We start from the raw sequence: 18,304 nt of genomic DNA on the forward strand, positions 1-18,304 counted from the left end.
CACCCTAACAATGGTTAACGTCTATCAATTTAACAAAAATGTCAATGTTTAAGATCCTTGAAAAATCAGCGCTAACAGATATTTGTTCAATTACATATATAACAATTAATTAAATGAAGTGCAGCTCATGCACTTGCTACTCACCCCCGTAGCTGGAGCCCGGTCCAGGGGTTGTGGACAACATTCTAGGCCGTGTACACGTCAACACGGTCTTGTACGCCTGCCTGTACTGCTTGTTCATGATCACGTAGATTATAGGGTTGATGCATGCTGACATGAACAGCATGATGGTGGACCACACGTGCAGGGCTGCATGGGGAAAAGTCAGTTAATGTACATCGGTAAAATAGTCATGAGGGGTAGAAAAAGAATCTAAGAAAAATTTTATTTTAAAGGTTTAGCGAAAACAATGCTTACAACTCTAATGTAATGATATGAACATCTTACTTAATTCTAAATCACTTGGTTGTGGAAAATGTTTTGTAGTATCTAATAAAGTAACTGATTCGTCAAAGAAATGTTTTTCATGATCAGCCGTTTTATTTTTATTATTAAAACAAACTTGATATGGTAAACTTTTACAAACGAGAACTTACAAGGACCAAATTTACTACTCAAGAGTTTAGCTTCATAAGCAAATTAAAAGAAATGCAATTAAATCACAATAAATACAGAAGGGATTTCAAAAAATATATAAAAATGAAATAACTTGGAATCCACCAAACATAAGTAAATTGTTTCAATGAATTTAACAATGACATTAGAAAAATAAAACAGTGAAGATTACTGGATTGTCTCATTAACTTTCTACTTTGATTAGCCTTATGTATATGAGAATTCAGTTCCTGTTGGTGGTAAGTTGAATATTTTTTTTTATTTAAAGGAGTCCATACAAACTTTTACTTTGAGCCACTATTTCAATGAACCCCCCAATAATTAAACAATACAAAAAGACAACACTGGATAAAGTTATTAGGGTCCACATCTCAGCTCTTGTTGATAGCAAAATACATTTAGTTACATAAACATTGTGTGTTGCTCGAACCTAATCCTAAATGTATTAATACACTATTTTTTCATGTATATAAAAAATTTGGTAAGTAAAACCTTTGACCATTCATTGTTAAAACTAGGCATTCTATCCCAATGTTGAATTTTTTCCAGTTTTTAATGAAAATGGATGTGGTTGAAGTGAGCTATTGACAGATTGCACTTATATAAATTACTGATTTCTGTCAATGCAGACTTTTTAACCAATGTAAACTCATAAACAACTTATTGTAAGCAATCGCATTTTTATGCCCCTATAAATCAGCCCACCAGTAAAAAAACAGTAAGGTAGGTAATACTTAAAAATTTTGAACACCAGCCCAGCCACGCTCTGTGACTTGCTCACGGAACTATGTTCTTTTCTAATAAATAATTGGCGACCGATGATGGATTGGAATGTCTACTTCAGTATCCAAAGTCAATGGTACAACTAGTTTAGACAAACCTGGTCTCTCCACATTGCTATCAACCACCTTGACTACTGTGATGGGAAGATAGCTGAGAAGAAACGAGAGAAAGATTGCCAACACCATTTTAGTAATCCTCCATTCATTTCTTCTATTCTTCTGATCCTTCTTCTCTTTTCCTGTCCTCGTGTCTTTGGCATTGGAGGATGCATGTTTTCTCATTCTGCTTTCTGAACTGTAAAAATCAATGAAAAACCTCATGAGAAAACTGAGAATAAACATGTTGTCTTCTTAGAAGTGTGAGAAATTACCTATTCAAGTAATTCCCTACAAAAACTCAGTGATAGATTTCTATAAATTTGAAGAAACAGAACCCAAAGTCAGAAGCAATAAACACTACTCCATCAACCTTTTAATTCAATCCCTTTCATTGACAACGTTTTCCTAAGTAAAAAAATACATTAAAGACTTAACAAAATATCAGTAATATTTCAAAGAATCTCTTGGTAATAATATAACCTTAAAAATATCTTCTTTATGGGCAGAGGTCCCAGAGCCAGTTAAACTGCTCTCAATAGTCTTCTTAAAAAAGTAAAACGTTACACATGTCCAATTTTATCTTATTAAACCTGTTTTACTGCAATCATTCGGTCACAGCCTAGATAAAATCTCCATAAGTGTACAGTGATTTACAATTACCACTTATATTACCTGCTATTTTAGTAAAGCAATTATAAAAGTCTGTATATTACTGAACCCATCTCTTGAACCTTAGTCTACCTGGAACTGGCCTTGGCCATCCGCAGGTTTACGAAGGATCAGGAGATATGCTCTGTCTTACAGAGTAAAGCGTTCCCAACAACCTAATTTTATTGGTTGAAGCCAAGACAACAACATTGAGGTGGTACACACAAAAAAGATTAAAACTGTACACATTAAATTGATCAATTTCTGAACTGGGTTATACAAAGAGGAATAAAATTTATATATAATATTCTGTAAAAAGTTCTTAAAACTTTTAGATTCTTAGTTTACCTATGGACAACCCAGAATATCCTGGCGTAGCAGCATATGATGATTAAACATGGAATGACGAAGGCAATGATGAACAAAGCGGTCTTGGAGGATCTTCCATTCTCGTCCTGGACTATGGTACAGCTCTTGATTTTGTCATCATAAGCGTATTTTCCTGGAAAAGCAACAAGTCTAGTAGGCTAATCATTATTAGCTTAAGCTAGACTAGGATTAGTTTTCCTGAGCCCGGAGTGCGGAGTGCGGAAAAACGATTTTCCGCTCATCCAGTGATGGTCCGCAACGCTTATAAGAAGACAGTACCATTAAACATACTTAGACAAATAGTTAAAAAACAAAAGCTAAAAAGGAGAGCGTACTCAACTATTGGCGTCTATTTCCACGCCTAGGAAAACCCAGCAAAATCAATTGACAATCTTCTCTGAATTGGTTTGTAATAAAAATGAATGATTCAGAAAATATCAAGATTCTACTTACAGTACTACGATTGTCAATGGGCTGCAGTTTTCACTTGCGACTCATCAATCGGGTGCTTTAAGTTATCAAGCACTTTAGGTCCTTCATTGGAGAAGAACAGAACCAAACATTATTTGTAAACTACGCTGTATAGCTATGAAAAGAAAATTTTCGAATGAAAATAATTTCATAGTACGTTGCTTCCCCTTGCACGTGAAGTTTGTTGTTTCTACGATTGGCTTTGCCTATGTGACACTACTTGAGTGCACACCAGATAACTACTACCAGTACTAGTCGTGAAACATACGATTATCCATTTCTTGACCGATTACTTACATACCCCATATTCCGAGAAACGTAGGGACTTGCATCAGGAAGCTAAGAGTACAGCAAAACAGGATCATTGAGGCTATCCAGATCGGCCTGTAGATCTTGGTGTACACTCCGTAGTGAGCGATCATCACGTACCTGAAATAAGGTGAATATTATAGTCTGTATGATGGAACTTGTATCCTGGCCTTCTGTCTACCTGGGCCTTAAACCATGGGTCAGGAGACACGTTCCATCCTATAGACTATATAAACCCATTAATTTAAAAATATAAAAGAAATGTACTTACTTTAACACCCTAGTGTTAGTGCAAGGTTATTTTTAGGTTAATTGATGAATATGAAGCATTCCAAAAACATTAATTTCATTCAGGTGGCAATGTAGGACAGAAAGAGGAGAAGTGTTTATTTAAGTTTTGCAATGTAAGTTGAAAATGGAAAAGGGATAAATTGTTGAGTCTAAAAATACTCTCCAATTCCAAGTCTTTAGGGTTTTTAACTTTATGCTTGATCAATAAACTAACAATTTAGTTACATCGTCGATAAACAGTTTAAATAACACTAATACGTTATTAAATTGTACCAATTTTTCAAGGATGGTCCAAACACTCAGCGTTAATTTTCTGATATTCAAAATTTCATCATTCCACAATCGGTCTAGAGATTAAACATATGAACAAATTTTAAACCATTTTGCTATATATTTAGTTCCGATTTCGTACAAATTCAAGTACATGCTAATTTAGAGGAACTGTTCCTGGTATTACAAGTGACATGACTTTGGGATTTGAACTTGACAATGAGTTGTGTAGTGAACTAAAGCTCTTAACGAGCATAGCTATTTGCAAGCTTGACTCTACAACCTTAATGATGAAGGGTTAACTTTGACTATAGAGCTAGAGTTGGTTTTGCAACGCCATGTCCAATTTTCGGCTAAATTGTTTAACTTGTGTTCAGATTGTTTGGTTTATTTCATTTATCTAGACTCTAGTCCGGGAATCGTTTTCCACACTACTTCAGGCTAGGACTAGAGGTGGTTTCAGCATTATCACTTGGATAAATTCAATTTGCGATTCGAGGTATTTGAACCCGGAACCTCGAGAACCAAAGTCTTGTGCATTACCACTGCAGTAATGCTTTCCCCAACGTTAAGATAAAAGCGTCAGAATTTAGTTAGAATTTAATTTGGTACAGAATTCATCATTTTAGTCATTTTAGCTGCCACACGCATATTTGTTTGTACAAAGATTTGTAATCTAGATATTCACCTGTTGATCGTTATCATCGCTATGCAGAGCAGTGACTCTCCCACGTTTGCATATCTTATCAGAGGCACAATCTTACACAGGGTGTCCCCGAACTTCCATGTCCCGTGGTAGTAGGCGAGAGCACTGAACGGCAACACCAATATGCAGAAGAGACAGTCCACTATGCACAGGCTGGAACGTAAACATAAACATTACAGTGTGGTTTAAAACAGTTATTTTTACTCTCGATAATTGTAACGGATTTCGTATTAATTATTCATTTTGTAGTCTTGAGGATTGCTGAATTTTAAAGTATTCAACGTTACATACCTTCAGTACAAGCAATTTCTGTTTTACTACAACGACTGTATACATTTCGGGATTATATAATCCATCATCAGTTCTTTCACAAGAAACATCTTCGCAGACTCGTCACTTGAATATAATAGGAGATAAATAGTTGATCTAAAAAATACGAAACTTGACCAAGTGTAGTTATTAAGGAACTGCGGTAGTAAAAAAAGAACACTTTTATACAACTTTGGATGTTGTATACTAGTATAATAGTATAATAGTTATAAGTGTTTAACCATCAACGATTACATGAACAGTTTAAAGTTGCAGTTGATAGTATTTGTTAAAAAATAACAGGTGAATACTACTTTTCTAGATAATTATTAATTGTTGAATTCCTCAACGCCCTTATCGAAAAAAAACAACACCCTTAAAGGGGAAATACTATTAAGACGTTATTTGTATAGGCCTACAGCTTACTACAACCAAATCAACATTGAAAAGTAATATAAAACTGGATTTAAAATGTATGTATACCTAAACAAACTCCCTGATATTATTTTTTGTTTTTAAAAACACAATCTGATAACTCCACCGATGGATATTTATAGTCTTAACATAGCCTAATTAAAGGCTAACTTTGTATTATAGCAGGAAGATAACGCACTATCGGAGATGAAAAATTATCAATTGGACTTATTAATCATGCCCGTGGGTCGATTGTAACCAGTTGTATGACAAAAATGATAGCTTTAACATCAATAGTGCAAGTGTAAAAATTGTAATGAGATACATTTTTGTTTAAAACTACTCCTGGAACTTTAAAGGCCAGGGGCAAAATCTTAAGTAGGTAAAAATAACACTGAATCAATCCATAAGAAGCTAGCCTTGTCACGTTTGACCTTAGATTGACAGAAAGACAGCCATAGAAAGAGTTATATAATATATATTATAGATTTAACTAAACATCAGTTTATTGGTAGGCTGTACCTGATTATGAAGGCTGCGGCTACATTTCTCACTCTCGGGCACCGCAGTAGTGCCACCACAGTAAGTGAATTTCCAACAATGCCAACCACCATGATGACTACTGTAGCAAGTGTTGCCAACTTCAACATAGTAGTTGAAAACCTAAAACACAACATATATATAAATAACTATATAAGTCACCATACAGATTATTTCTTGTTTCATTAGATTAAACCAAACTAAGGTTGTAGTGCGCTGATATTGCATATTTTTGAAAACGTAAAAAGTTTCATTGCTTTAAAATATTAGTTATAACTTTAATAAATACGTCATCGGAAAAATAAAAAGTAAGTTCAAACGATAAAAGGTCATTTGTTATTGAGTTAAGACTGATACACTTAGCTTTATAAGCACATTGAACAAAAGAAAGGAAAAGTTTTTCAATTTTGAATGAAGGTTGGACTTTTTAATACATTCTACATAACTATCACAAACGATATTAGTATTGTTATGGAGTAGAATATTAATGCAAATGTAAACCAAACTAAAAGGTTAGCAAAAACCAGATTGGAAATCTATGCAAATTATGGCCAAGAAAGACATTTTCTTAAAACTGATTTCATTACTATTAACTCAATCCAGCAAAGAAAATGATGTTAATTTATGCAATTAATTTGTGAGTCACGTTTTATAAGAAAACATTTTGCCAAGTTTTTTGCCTAGCTTATTTTAACATTCGCCACAAAATTACTTGTTTAGAGTTATTTTTTTATACTGAATTTAAAAAAGTAAAGATGTTTAACAGCTGATGTAAAAGTAAATCGATTTACAATATAATACTAACTGTGGTATTGTTAACAGGCAAATAAATATCTTGTACACCCCAAACAAATTTAGAGCAAACACACAAGCGTCAGTATTAACATATATTATAAGCCATAAACTGTTATGGACTTTAGGCCTCTGGGAACCTTAAGACGAAAAGAGTAACCGATTTCGGGTTCAAGTCTTACCATGGCTTACAGTAATAGCTTATTACATACATAAGAAATTCTCAAAAATACTGAAAAATGTAAAACACTATACATAGCACCATTAAGTAATTAGTAATTTTATGCTTAAAAGTGTTAAATTAAAATAATTAGTTAAACATATTAGGTTACTATTGAAATTAGTTGTAGGGTATACACTTTGAAAACAAAAAAATCTAACAAGTTATTGTTAAGATTTTTCATTATGGTGTCCTTGTATACATTTTATAATGCAAACGATAGTTAAATTAATCTATTGACTACAAAAAATCAAAATAAAACTCTCATATTATCTCAAAGTTTCAGTGGGCATTACTAAATTAAAGCTAAAATTAGCGCGGTTTTAATCCATTAAAATATTCGGAGAAATCCACAGTTGAAAAACGTGATAACAGTTACCAAAATGTTCCCAAAAGAAACGTAATCCCACCCTCCAACTGTAAATATGCAAATAAGCACGCCCCAAACCAATTAAAACTGCGCGTTACATAATGTTCCGTTTTGGTCCAACGCCAACGCGCGCTTGGAATTCCAAAATAGTGGCGTTAGCTGCACTTGAGAGACAATTTAATGTAATTTAGACAGAGGACAAAGCGGAAATTGTTTAACCTTTTTCGTGTTGCGTACCAAAAGAGTGATTACCCCTAAATGTTAATGTACGATTACAAAAAAAGTTTGGGAACTAACTACAATAATCTCTGCAAAAATTGTTGTTATTTTTCAAAATATGTTCAAAATAATAATGTAAATTCAATATTAAATCTAAAATTATAGCTTTGACTCTAACTGTTTATAAACCTGATGAGTTAAAACAATCATGTACATAGGAATGACAACCATAGGTTGGTTTTATTTTTAAATATTAGTAATACCTGATATAAACTAATACTTCAGAAATTTAACAATAGATAAACAGGACACTGTATTAAATACGTAACATATTTATTGTTGACCGTAGGAGTAGGCATGTATTACATACCATTTTTGTTTCTGATATATTTTTATATAATTTGTTTATTGCAGTTTGTAATATAACATTAAAATCTACTATTTTGGTAAGAGGTTGGATTATGTGTTCCAAAATTGTATGGACCATTAAGTTTGATCGATAAATTAACTGTCAAAACAATGCCTTATGGATATTTCGTTGTCATTTTACTTTTAAGACCGCATATGAAACGATAATGGCTGTTTAAAATTATTAATAAAAATCAAAATATAAATTGTTAAAATACAATGAAAACAATCAAGAAATAAAGCTCGATTAAATATATATTTTTGTTATTGGTAATTAATTATAAGTATTATACTCTTCAACTGCAAGTTATAATCATTGAATTGAGACATATCTCAATTTAGGACCATTTATAAAAAAATCAAGGATCAAGAACGTGAACAACTAAAAAAGAAGTAATGCAGAACTGGCTTTAAAAAAAAATTAGAAAACCCCTCTGGCCTAAAAAGAAATATAAACATAAAATAATTTAAAAAAAATAAAAACATTTTATTGCTGCGTCTAGCAATTTGAAATGGAACATCTATATTTTCTTTATGTCTATCAATATGGAATTTTGCTTTAGCATCAATATCCTAGTGTAATATTTTATGATGTATAACGCAATGAGGCTTGGTGATATACCAAGGCATAACACGATCGCATAACATTATGATGTAATAGACCATTCGGTGTTGGGGTCAATGTTCCTTATGACGCTATATTGTCCGGGTTCAACTAGGTTTTAGATCTATAGTCAATTCTGATTAATAACTGCTTTCTACTTAGAAAGATGTGGTGAGGGATAAAATGATTGTACTTTTCACTGTCTTCTGTGATTGAAATAGCTATTTTTGTACGTGTAGTTTAAGTAGTCGTCAAATAGCTTGATAGATTTCGTATCATCTTCACATTCTAGGACGCTAGGTTCTAGCCTGCACTTTTTACATGCAAATCTAAAGAGAATCAGGACATTATCACATAGATAAAAATCTATAGTAGATTGGTGGGATTTTAACCCGGGACCTCGGGAACGAAGCCCTGCGCTCTACCACTAGATCGCTGCTCTGAATAAGTTTATAGTGGAAATATGCTTAGTTTACAACTTTTACAAATGAAAAGGGGCCTATTTACTACTAGATAAACAATACATTTGTCATAGTATAACTTTGTGCCTACAGCTTTCTTCTAGAAAAGGCAGAGGCAATTTCTATAATTTTAAAGACAATCGTGCATCGATTTTCAATTATAAGTAATAAGTAAAGTTGAGATTTGAAAGTAATGCATCTGATGGACTTTGGATAGATACATCCTCCATTTTCTAATAATTTATATTCCAACACATGAAGATAATTAATTTAACAACAGATTTAACATCAACTGTTTTTTTAAGGAAATATGATTGTAATATGTTATTGAAATTAAAACTAAGTTAATCAAATTGAAATTTTCTTTCTTATAATAGCGATAACTACTTAGGAAAACAAAATAAAAGTTCTTTAAAGCCAACAATAAGGAAGAGGACATCGGTAGTAATAATTCTGTTTTGTTTATAAGTTTTCATGTTGTTGGGGAAAGCCTATAACCATAAATATATTTTGAAAGTTGGAGTAAAGTCAGTAAATATGCTTGGAACCGCTGTGAAATATTTCATAAACAAGGAAACCAAGCCAAAAACAAGTTCTGTGAGGAAAACGTGTTTAAGGTTTGTATTTATCGCTTTTAATACGTGTTTGTTGTTTCTTTTTACGGTTTTAGTCCATGTTTAAGATATTTCTGGAAATGGTTTAATAAGAATTTGTACTGAGAATGGTTTTAGCCTATCATATTGTGTTCATTGTCACGTAATGTAATCATATTAGTATCCGTTAAAGGGTTTACAACAATACAGTTTACAAAGTGATGACTTGCTATGATCTTTATTAAGTTTTGTTTCTGTACTAAATCTAAGACTATGTTGATTATATATAAATATATATAGCACAAACCAATAAAGTTTTACATAACGTGTACTGATGTTGCCGAATAGCTTATCTCTTGTTTTACCATTCAATGAATAGTTAGACTTCAATCAATTTACTTCGGAATATAAAATTATCATTGTTCATACACATACTGTAATTACAAATAATTCACTTTTAAATCATGTTAGTAATTCAAGTAATGTACAATGATTGGTCACTTTTTGATGTGTCGATGGTTTCTAAATGTTTAAAAAATAATTTTTACCTCAAAAACTCATAGTTTACAATTTAGATTAGGTTAGGTTAAGTTAGGTTAGGGTAGGTTAGAGACGTTAGGCTGGACCGGGTTTAGTTAAGTTAGGTTACAATTTAAAAAGTATGCCAAACATGAGTTGGGAATATAGTGGCCGCGTCTGTGTAAACTCGAGGACTTGGAAAAATTGAAAACATCCCCACAACGTGAAGTGGTGGAGTTTTTACATGAACAACTCTTGTGTTTTCGTCTCTCAGCTTTACACGTTTCAACGTGTCTGAGGTTGGCAGCATTGTTGACACTGACACAACGTATATGACAATTACAGGATCGTTTTGTTACAATGTACACATATCATAAAAAACACTGGATGTGACATTAATAAAGAGTAAATTATTAAATTTGACGTAAAAGAAATATTACCTAATGCTGTCGTGTAAACAACATTGCTTACTAGCTGCTTATAATTGGGTGTAAATTGGTCATAAACAAAAGATTGAACAATAGTAACGGCTTGGAAACATTACCTAAAATGTTATTCGTAGCAACTTATAACATTAAAAGGATTACTAGTTTTAATTTTTGTATATGGTTTGTTCAAGATCACTTGTATGTTTTTTTCTGAGATTTGTGGACTATAACTACAACTAGATTTGTGGACTATTTGTGGATTTGTGGATTTGTTGATTACGGGGTTTATACAAAAAAATAATGAATAAAAGTACAAAGTCAGAATATCTTTACGTATACTTACAGGCTTACAGTTTGTGATTTTACTCATACAAAGTAAAAAAGTTTCAAACTTGTTATGTGATCACAACCATTAAATACAAGTTTTCAATAAGAAGAAAATTTAAAATTTTAATTGAAACTTTTTAAGTTTGAAAAAGTAAATGTTTTATTACAAAAATATATTTTTGAAATTGTTTATCAATACAAAAATAGAACGTACAAATAACACTATTGGAGTACATTTCACCCAATCTTTTATTAATAAAATAAAATAACGAATGATATAAACAGGAATCATTTGTGGCCCTGTTTCCACGATGCCTCAACATGCAAATAATTGAGGCTGTATCCCACAAGCGGGGTAATTATAACGCAACGTCAAAACTGCACCCTTGGGCCTGTGCCAATCCCAGCTTCAAATTACCCTTTAATAGCCTTTTTGGTAATAATTTTTCCCAAACGATTCAAACGCTTCGCCAATTAACTCAATATGCATGTTCTCTGATGGACCAAATGTGGCTTTAAAAATTAATAGTTTTTAGAGTCGGGTTTGACAGCTGTGTTGATAGTTGGCGCTACTACTATGGAAATGAGAAACATGATATGCATTACATTACTTCATAAATTAATTAGCAAATTTTCCTTTTTATATTTTTAAATATGATTCCGATTTTTTTTTCAAGAATACGGAGGGCTGGATAAACTTGATTGGGTTCGTGAACCAAGGTTAAATCATCTGGTAATAAAATTTAAAACTAAAAAAAATTTCCCGATTTTACCCTTTAAGTATGGAAATGGCAAATTTGTATTACATCCCCTCCATAGGGCAACAAAAAACAAACAATGTTGTCTATTGAAGCATTGTTGTATGACTAAAGGATACTGAGAAAAATAAGCTGAACGTTTAAAATTCCTATGTTATTCTTATGGAGAAGAAGGGGACTGTTGTAGTTAGCTTATTTATGGATGGATTTTGGAAAAAAAAAATAATATTTGATCTAAAAAAATTTTCTCTTCCCTGTAGCAGTAAATATAATTACTTGTAAATCTACTGGATTTTGAATAGGGAAACAATATGAATTCATTGTTAAGAAATATTTTAATAAAAAAATCTTATCAGACAATTTGAATTTCTCCCAGTCTGCAGAGGGTATTTCATGAAACGCTTGAAAATATACTTGAAAAATACTGGAAAAAACTTTTAAAAATTAATGGACCGTGGTTTATTATCCCATGAACCAACCTGGTTAACCCTTATAAAATTTAGAAGCTGTAGCAGGGTGATATTATTTTTAATTACATCCAACCATTTAAATAAATGTAATTAATTTAAGTTCTAAAATTGTGCAAAACATGTTGAGTGTACAGTGTGGAGACCCCCTGTTATTTTTTTAACGGCCCATACTAGGAAAACTAAACTCGGCACACCTTTATGACATGTTATGAAGTACTTTTTGGGCATAACCGTCACTTGGTGTACATCCCCAAAATGGGGGATTTTGGGGAAAACTAAAAAATTTCAAATACAAAGACCCATTGAGTGACCCTCATTTTGAAGGTCCTGGTAAAAGAAAACCAACAACGCAAACTAGAGGTCATTATCTCAATCCAGTAAAACATGGCAGCCAATTGAAATTCTCAGAAATTGAATTTAACTTACAGCTTTCCCCTTAACTTAAGTCTGGAGACCCCCTGTAAATTTTGTAGCGGCTCACACTAGGAAAACTAAACTCTACACACCTTTTTGGCATGTTATGAAGTACTTTTAAGCATAATAGCCACTTGCTTACCAAACCCAAAATGGGGGATTTTGGGGGAAACTCAAAAGTTTTAAATGATAAGCCCCATCAAGTGACTCCCTCATTTTGAAGGTCCCGGTAAAAGAAAACTAGCAACGAAAACTAGAGGTTTCTATCTCAATCCAGTAAAAAATGGAAGCTGATTGAAATCTTTAGAAATCGCAAATAACTTGCAATTTTATATGCAATTGGCTGCCATATTTTACTGTGTTAAGATAGAGACCTATAGTTTGCGTTGTTAGTTTTCTTTTATTATGACCTTCAAAATGAGGGGTCACTCGATGGGCCTTATCATTTAACATTTTTGAGTTCCCCCAAAATCCCCCATTTTGGGTTTGGGAACTTATGAGAATTTCAATTGGCTGCCCTTTTGTACTGAACTGAGATAGAGACCTCTAGTTTGCGTTGTTGGTTTTATTTTACCAGTATCTTCAAAATGAGGGGTCTTTCGATGGGTCTTTGTATTTGAAATTTTTGAGTTTCCCCCAAAATCCCCCATTTTGGGGATGTACACCAAGTGACGGTTATGTCCAAAAAGTACTTCATAACATGTCATAAAGGTGTGCCGAGTTTAGTTTTCCTAGTAGGGGCCGTTAAAAAAATAACAGGGGTCTCCACACTTTTTACTAACCCTGTATATTCAAAGTTATAATATTTTACTAAATACTATCCATTTAATTTTATTCAAACATTTACAAATTAACTTAATAAAAATTAAAGTTCAGGGGAAAAGAATATTTACAGAAAAATGAACGACTTACCTACAGTAATTGTATTAACTATATAACACTGTATAATATTTGACATGTACAATTCATTTCAAAGAATAATGTAGGTAACTTGTTACTTCGAAGTTACAATATTACAACGGGAAAACACGACTCTTCCATACATCTAGAGCATAACTCAAGTGCATACGCATTGTATAATGTAACTGGAATTGCTTAACATGACGAAATGGGCACTTCGGTCTTCATTACCATTACTGCCCGAATAGTTCAGCTCACTCAGTAGGATAGGACTGTATATAACACAGATGGGCATCTTAATGCCTATACATGCACTTGGATAATTTACTGTACAAATTGTCGTCCTTGTTAGAGTCTCCAACGTAAAAAATACAATAGAGACTAATAAATATTTTTTGGACTGCATATGTAACGGAATATATCGAAACAATGAGGTTACGGGATAACCATAAAGCTTATAGCCATTTATTTGTGATTGACGGGGATTGAGCCTGAAGTTCCAGAGTAGAACCAGTCTTCTAACCATTACAAAAATGGTGATTCTTGCAAGGAAATATTTAAGTACAAAATCATTTCTAAAAAGGATTAAAATATTTTTGGGTAGAAGGATTATAGACTTAATGTGGAATTTATAACAATTTACCTATGATAATATACTAAGTCCTGGCTTTGGGCATTTGAAAGTAAATACTGTATAGTACAAGAATTGTCTTGTCCAAGTCTGTTATGCATCTGCTAACTTACTCCACACCCAATCACGGATCATATTCACTATAACTTACTTATCCAGGTGTTAAATGTGAAAGTAATAGTCAAATAAAAAAGGCATACGGTAAAAATAAATCCAGTTACAAGTATGGTGCATGTATTTTTTTAGGAAAACTAAAAAAAAACATAAGTTTGCAACCACCTGGTTAAGACATTCGTATCGCTCCCATCACACTGTTTTAATTGGACTTTGCTCTGTAAAGGTAGTGAGGGGGAGGGAGGGGGGTTGTTGTACTTATTTGCATGTTTCTGCTTCTCGGAAATTAAACCGGGAACGTTTGCTGATAGAGGCTCCTATAAAAACGATAGTGTTGGTTTAAGTTAAGAAGTTTCAGCGATTGCGTTCCTCTCTGAACACTTTTAAACATTTAGTTTATTTAAAAAGTGAAATCTTTGGTTTATTTAAGAATTATTCGTTTTCTAGTGGCTCCCAAAGTATTGGGCGTTTTAACCCAACGAATAGTAAGCAAAAAAGGTAGTTTCGTATTGTACGGATGCGAAACCCTTATACCCGCTGCGGCGGTTATGTTAGGTTGAGTTGTCATAAATTTGTTATGACTCATAATGGTATCGTTTGATTCGTAACGAAACGAAGAAAGTCCTACAAACATATTTATGATAACCCAACCTAACATAACCACCACAGCACGCTGCAAAATAACTGGCCTCCGTATAATACGAAAGTCCAAAAAAAAATACCAAAGTAGTAGTTATCAGAAAAAAATATTGTATAAGTTGAATATTAGATTTTTTTAAGTAGACATAGCTGAGTAAAAGTATGCTGTGCTACAATGTATTACCCTAAAATATTGTCACGATTTTTTAAATTTGTAGAGCAAATAAGTTGGCAGACTTAAGAAATAATGACTATGACTATGACTAATGAATAATGGCTATGACTAAGTGAATACCTTTACCTGTCATCAGAATGGAGCTGTTCCAGAGTGGAGTTGGATACTGAGAAGCTGTCGCCAGGATCGAACCCGTGAACTTCTCCGTCCAAGCTAGCGAAACCACGTAACTCCCGCATCATGGCCACCTCTGTCTGTAGACAACCAAAAAAAATATTACAGTAACATAAGAAAGATAATTTTAAACAGATTTTTACTGGTGGAAATGGTAAATTTCTTCAGGAAAATTCGTCTGAATAGTAGCAGGAAGATTTAATTCAGTTGATTCACCTGATTTTATAACAGGCGAAATCAAATATTTTTTTATAGATTTAACTTGGCCGTAGCAGGCTAATTTTTTGTTTGGAAGGGCTACCTCAGCTACATCTGACTTCTATCTGATATACCACTTGGCATCTCTATATTTGCAAGCAGTTTTGAAATTTCTTTAGTGAATTATTTGTTTTTTAACTATTAAATAAAATAAAAATAATTGCTGATACAAAATTACTTAATCTAATGATAGTTTCGATTTTGATTAATTCAGTATGCAAAAATTTATATTTTTGTTCCACACAAATCCTAGGGCAGTCTTGGCCATAAAGACCATTTTATGACTATCATTGGATTTGCAGACTCTAAAACAAAAAACGTTTGTAATAGGAGGACTTACACCAAGATTTTTGGTAATTACAACAACGATTTTCACCTTAAATTTGAGAGAGAAACACCTAAAATCCATTCATTTATATTAGGCAGGACTTTTTTTTCTAATTGCTCTTCATTATTTTCGAGTAACTGATACGAAATCAATGCTTTTTCTATGGATGTGGTTGCTTCAGCTATTCTATATCCGCAGCCAAGTGAGAACAATTAGAGAATATTGCAAACTACAAGAACCCTACAAATCAATACGACTTTGCATTACATTACAAAACAACGTATATATTGCCACTGTGACTCTTCCAATTTTTAATTATTTAAATGTACAAATTATATAAAATATGACAAAAGGTAAACTTGGTGTGAGAACTTCAGGTTGGACTGTTATCACAAAGTGTTTGAAGGAATCAATCCAACAATGGTAAATTTAGCGAAGCGTTGTCAACCAATAAGAACCACTTGAGTTGAGGACCACTTCAGACTTCGGTGGCTACAGATAATAGCTTCTGTGTGAAGTCTTTAGGGATATTATTGTAGTGTTTAGGTGTTTAAACAATAGGAAAAATATTATTTTAAACATGTAAATTACCGTATTTGATTTATTTTATTGTTGAGGATATGTTTTATTTCATATTCGATCTCTGCATTTGTTTCAAAACGAGGAAATGGACAGTGTGTTTTTATTTTGTCATAATTTATTCCTTGAAACTTAATAGTTGTGTGTAAATTGCATTTTTGTTATAAGTGCATTCTTGCGCGATTTTTACACACAAAGCAACTATATTCTTATTTGGTGGAGAAAGTAAATTTTTAAAAATACTTTGAAACTCATAACAACCAACGACCAACGGCAACTATTATATTTTAACAAACATTCTATGTTATGAGAAATTTGTTTTTGACACTTTAAACAAGAAATCGTGAAGTTAACTAAGCAGTGATAATTTGGTCTATATTATACGCATATTTAGTAATCGCAATCATTAAATTAATTTTGTTTAATACCAAACGAAATAAAATAAACTTTAAAGCAGATAATGCATTGACTTTAGATTTATGTGACGGTATAACTGTATAAAAGGGTCCGAAATAGTAGAATGGAAGTGGCTTTTGACAGCCAATCCAAAACTTGAGCAATTCTGAGCTTAGATAAATGTTTATCAGTATATGATTGAGTCTACGAGATCCATCTAAGGCAATCTATTGTTTCCTGAACTCGTCTAGAATTTCCTGGGATTTATTAGTTTCTGCTTGAATGTAACGCAATAATTCTAAGGGAAGATCCGTTTCAATTCTGAATCAAGATAAAAATAACTGTTTTATTACTAGGTACCATTCACATTGGTTTATTTAGTCAATTAAACGTGTTATGTAGTTGTTTGTACTTGAGCTTAAATTGGATCATCAAAATAAATGCCTTATGTTTATTATATGTACATATTAGTTGTTTATTATATGTATGGATATTTTATGTTTATTGTTTATTGTATGTATTATTTAGTCTAGTATATCATAATTGGACTTGACTGAGTACCCAATACTACTCTGAGCTTACGTCATTCGTCACTAGATTAGGTATTAAATCTCATTTACTCTTTCTTACTTGATTACTATTGGGTAATATTAGATAAAAACTTTTTCATGACACGGTTCATGGTGGAAAATTAATAGTCCATCAGATGATCGGCGTACATTTAAATAAACTACCACTATACAAACGATAATTAGCTCTAAAAATAATTATTTTTCAAATTTTACCATGCTCAATGTAAAATATAGTTTAAGGTACCACATAATATAGTATAAATCCAAATGTACCTCATAAGTGAGAAACAACCACCCCCACATCAGGTAAGATTCCCAAAAAAATAAAATCCCGAATCTTGGTTTGTTTTCTTTGGGAGGTTGAAAAGCCCAACGATAGAGACAATCTCAAATAAATCATTCTGAAAATCTTAAAGAGCCTATCTGCCGTCCAACACAGAACAGGCCTACACAGAGTGAAGTGCTATTAAGTGGTCCAAGAGGCACTTATGTCTCTAGCATGTCTAGGTTGACTGCTTTTTGAGAATACATTCGAGAAAAAAAATTAATAAGTATATTTCGTGTAGGCTTTTTCATTCGTGTATGCAGTTGCGGAATCGTTGTTAATGTACGTTACCAACAAAAATATCTATCAAACAATGCACATTAAAAATCTTTGCACACTTTTTGTTTCTTATTCTTATATACATAAGACGTTGTAAATACCTAATCAAGCCTTTAGGGATGCTACTTTATTTTAGATGAACTTAAAAGAAGAACAAGAATCTAGATTTCCATCAGCAGAATAATCTCTTTATAATGAAACCAGAATTCTGACCTTTTCTCTCAGCGATTAGATTTAATCAATGAACTATTTTTCGATTTCACTAATTACACTTTGATGGACATTTTAAATCGATTAACCAAAAGCTTAAGGGGATTGTATAAAGAAACTAAATTAGAGTATAATCCAAATGATTTATAGTAATGTTAATAGTGTAAATAGTACAGACTCCAAGAGATTAATTACTTCAATTATATTATTTACTGTTTTTTTTTTCTCGCTTGATTAAACGTACTGATTATAGTACACAATTTTAGGTACCCTACTGTGGGGCAGAGCCCTAAGGGAGTTCGTCCATATCAATACTTT

The 18,304-nt window shown here is 32.5% G+C and overlaps 1 protein-coding gene across 3 annotated transcripts in view; it reads right to left on the minus strand.

Annotated features, from left to right (window-relative positions):
• LOC128986862 (G-protein coupled receptor moody) overlaps positions 1-18,304 on the minus strand; it is a 96,068-nt gene that overhangs the window by 10,243 nt on the left and 67,521 nt on the right. For all 3 annotated transcript variants that reach the window (XM_054407434.1, XM_054407433.1, XM_054407435.1), the window contains exons 2-8: positions 14,992-15,119; positions 5,806-5,946; positions 4,543-4,713; positions 3,286-3,413; positions 2,493-2,646; positions 1,496-1,692; positions 145-309 (exon numbers count right to left, since the gene is read on the minus strand). In XM_054407434.1, the coding sequence (XP_054263409.1) occupies positions 145-309; positions 1,496-1,692; positions 2,493-2,646; positions 3,286-3,413; positions 4,543-4,713; positions 5,806-5,946; positions 14,992-15,107 (1,072 nt within the window). In that variant the 5' untranslated portion in view covers positions 15,108-15,119. The remainder of the gene's footprint in view (positions 1-144; positions 310-1,495; positions 1,693-2,492; positions 2,647-3,285; positions 3,414-4,542; positions 4,714-5,805; positions 5,947-14,991; positions 15,120-18,304) is intronic.

Source organism: Macrosteles quadrilineatus, unplaced genomic scaffold (genome assembly GCF_028750875.1).
Source record: "Macrosteles quadrilineatus isolate MER2022 unplaced genomic scaffold, UCM_ALF_1.0 Scaffold_2__2_contigs__length_208266976, whole genome shotgun sequence".
Lineage (NCBI taxonomy): Eukaryota > Metazoa > Arthropoda > Insecta > Hemiptera > Cicadellidae > Macrosteles > Macrosteles quadrilineatus.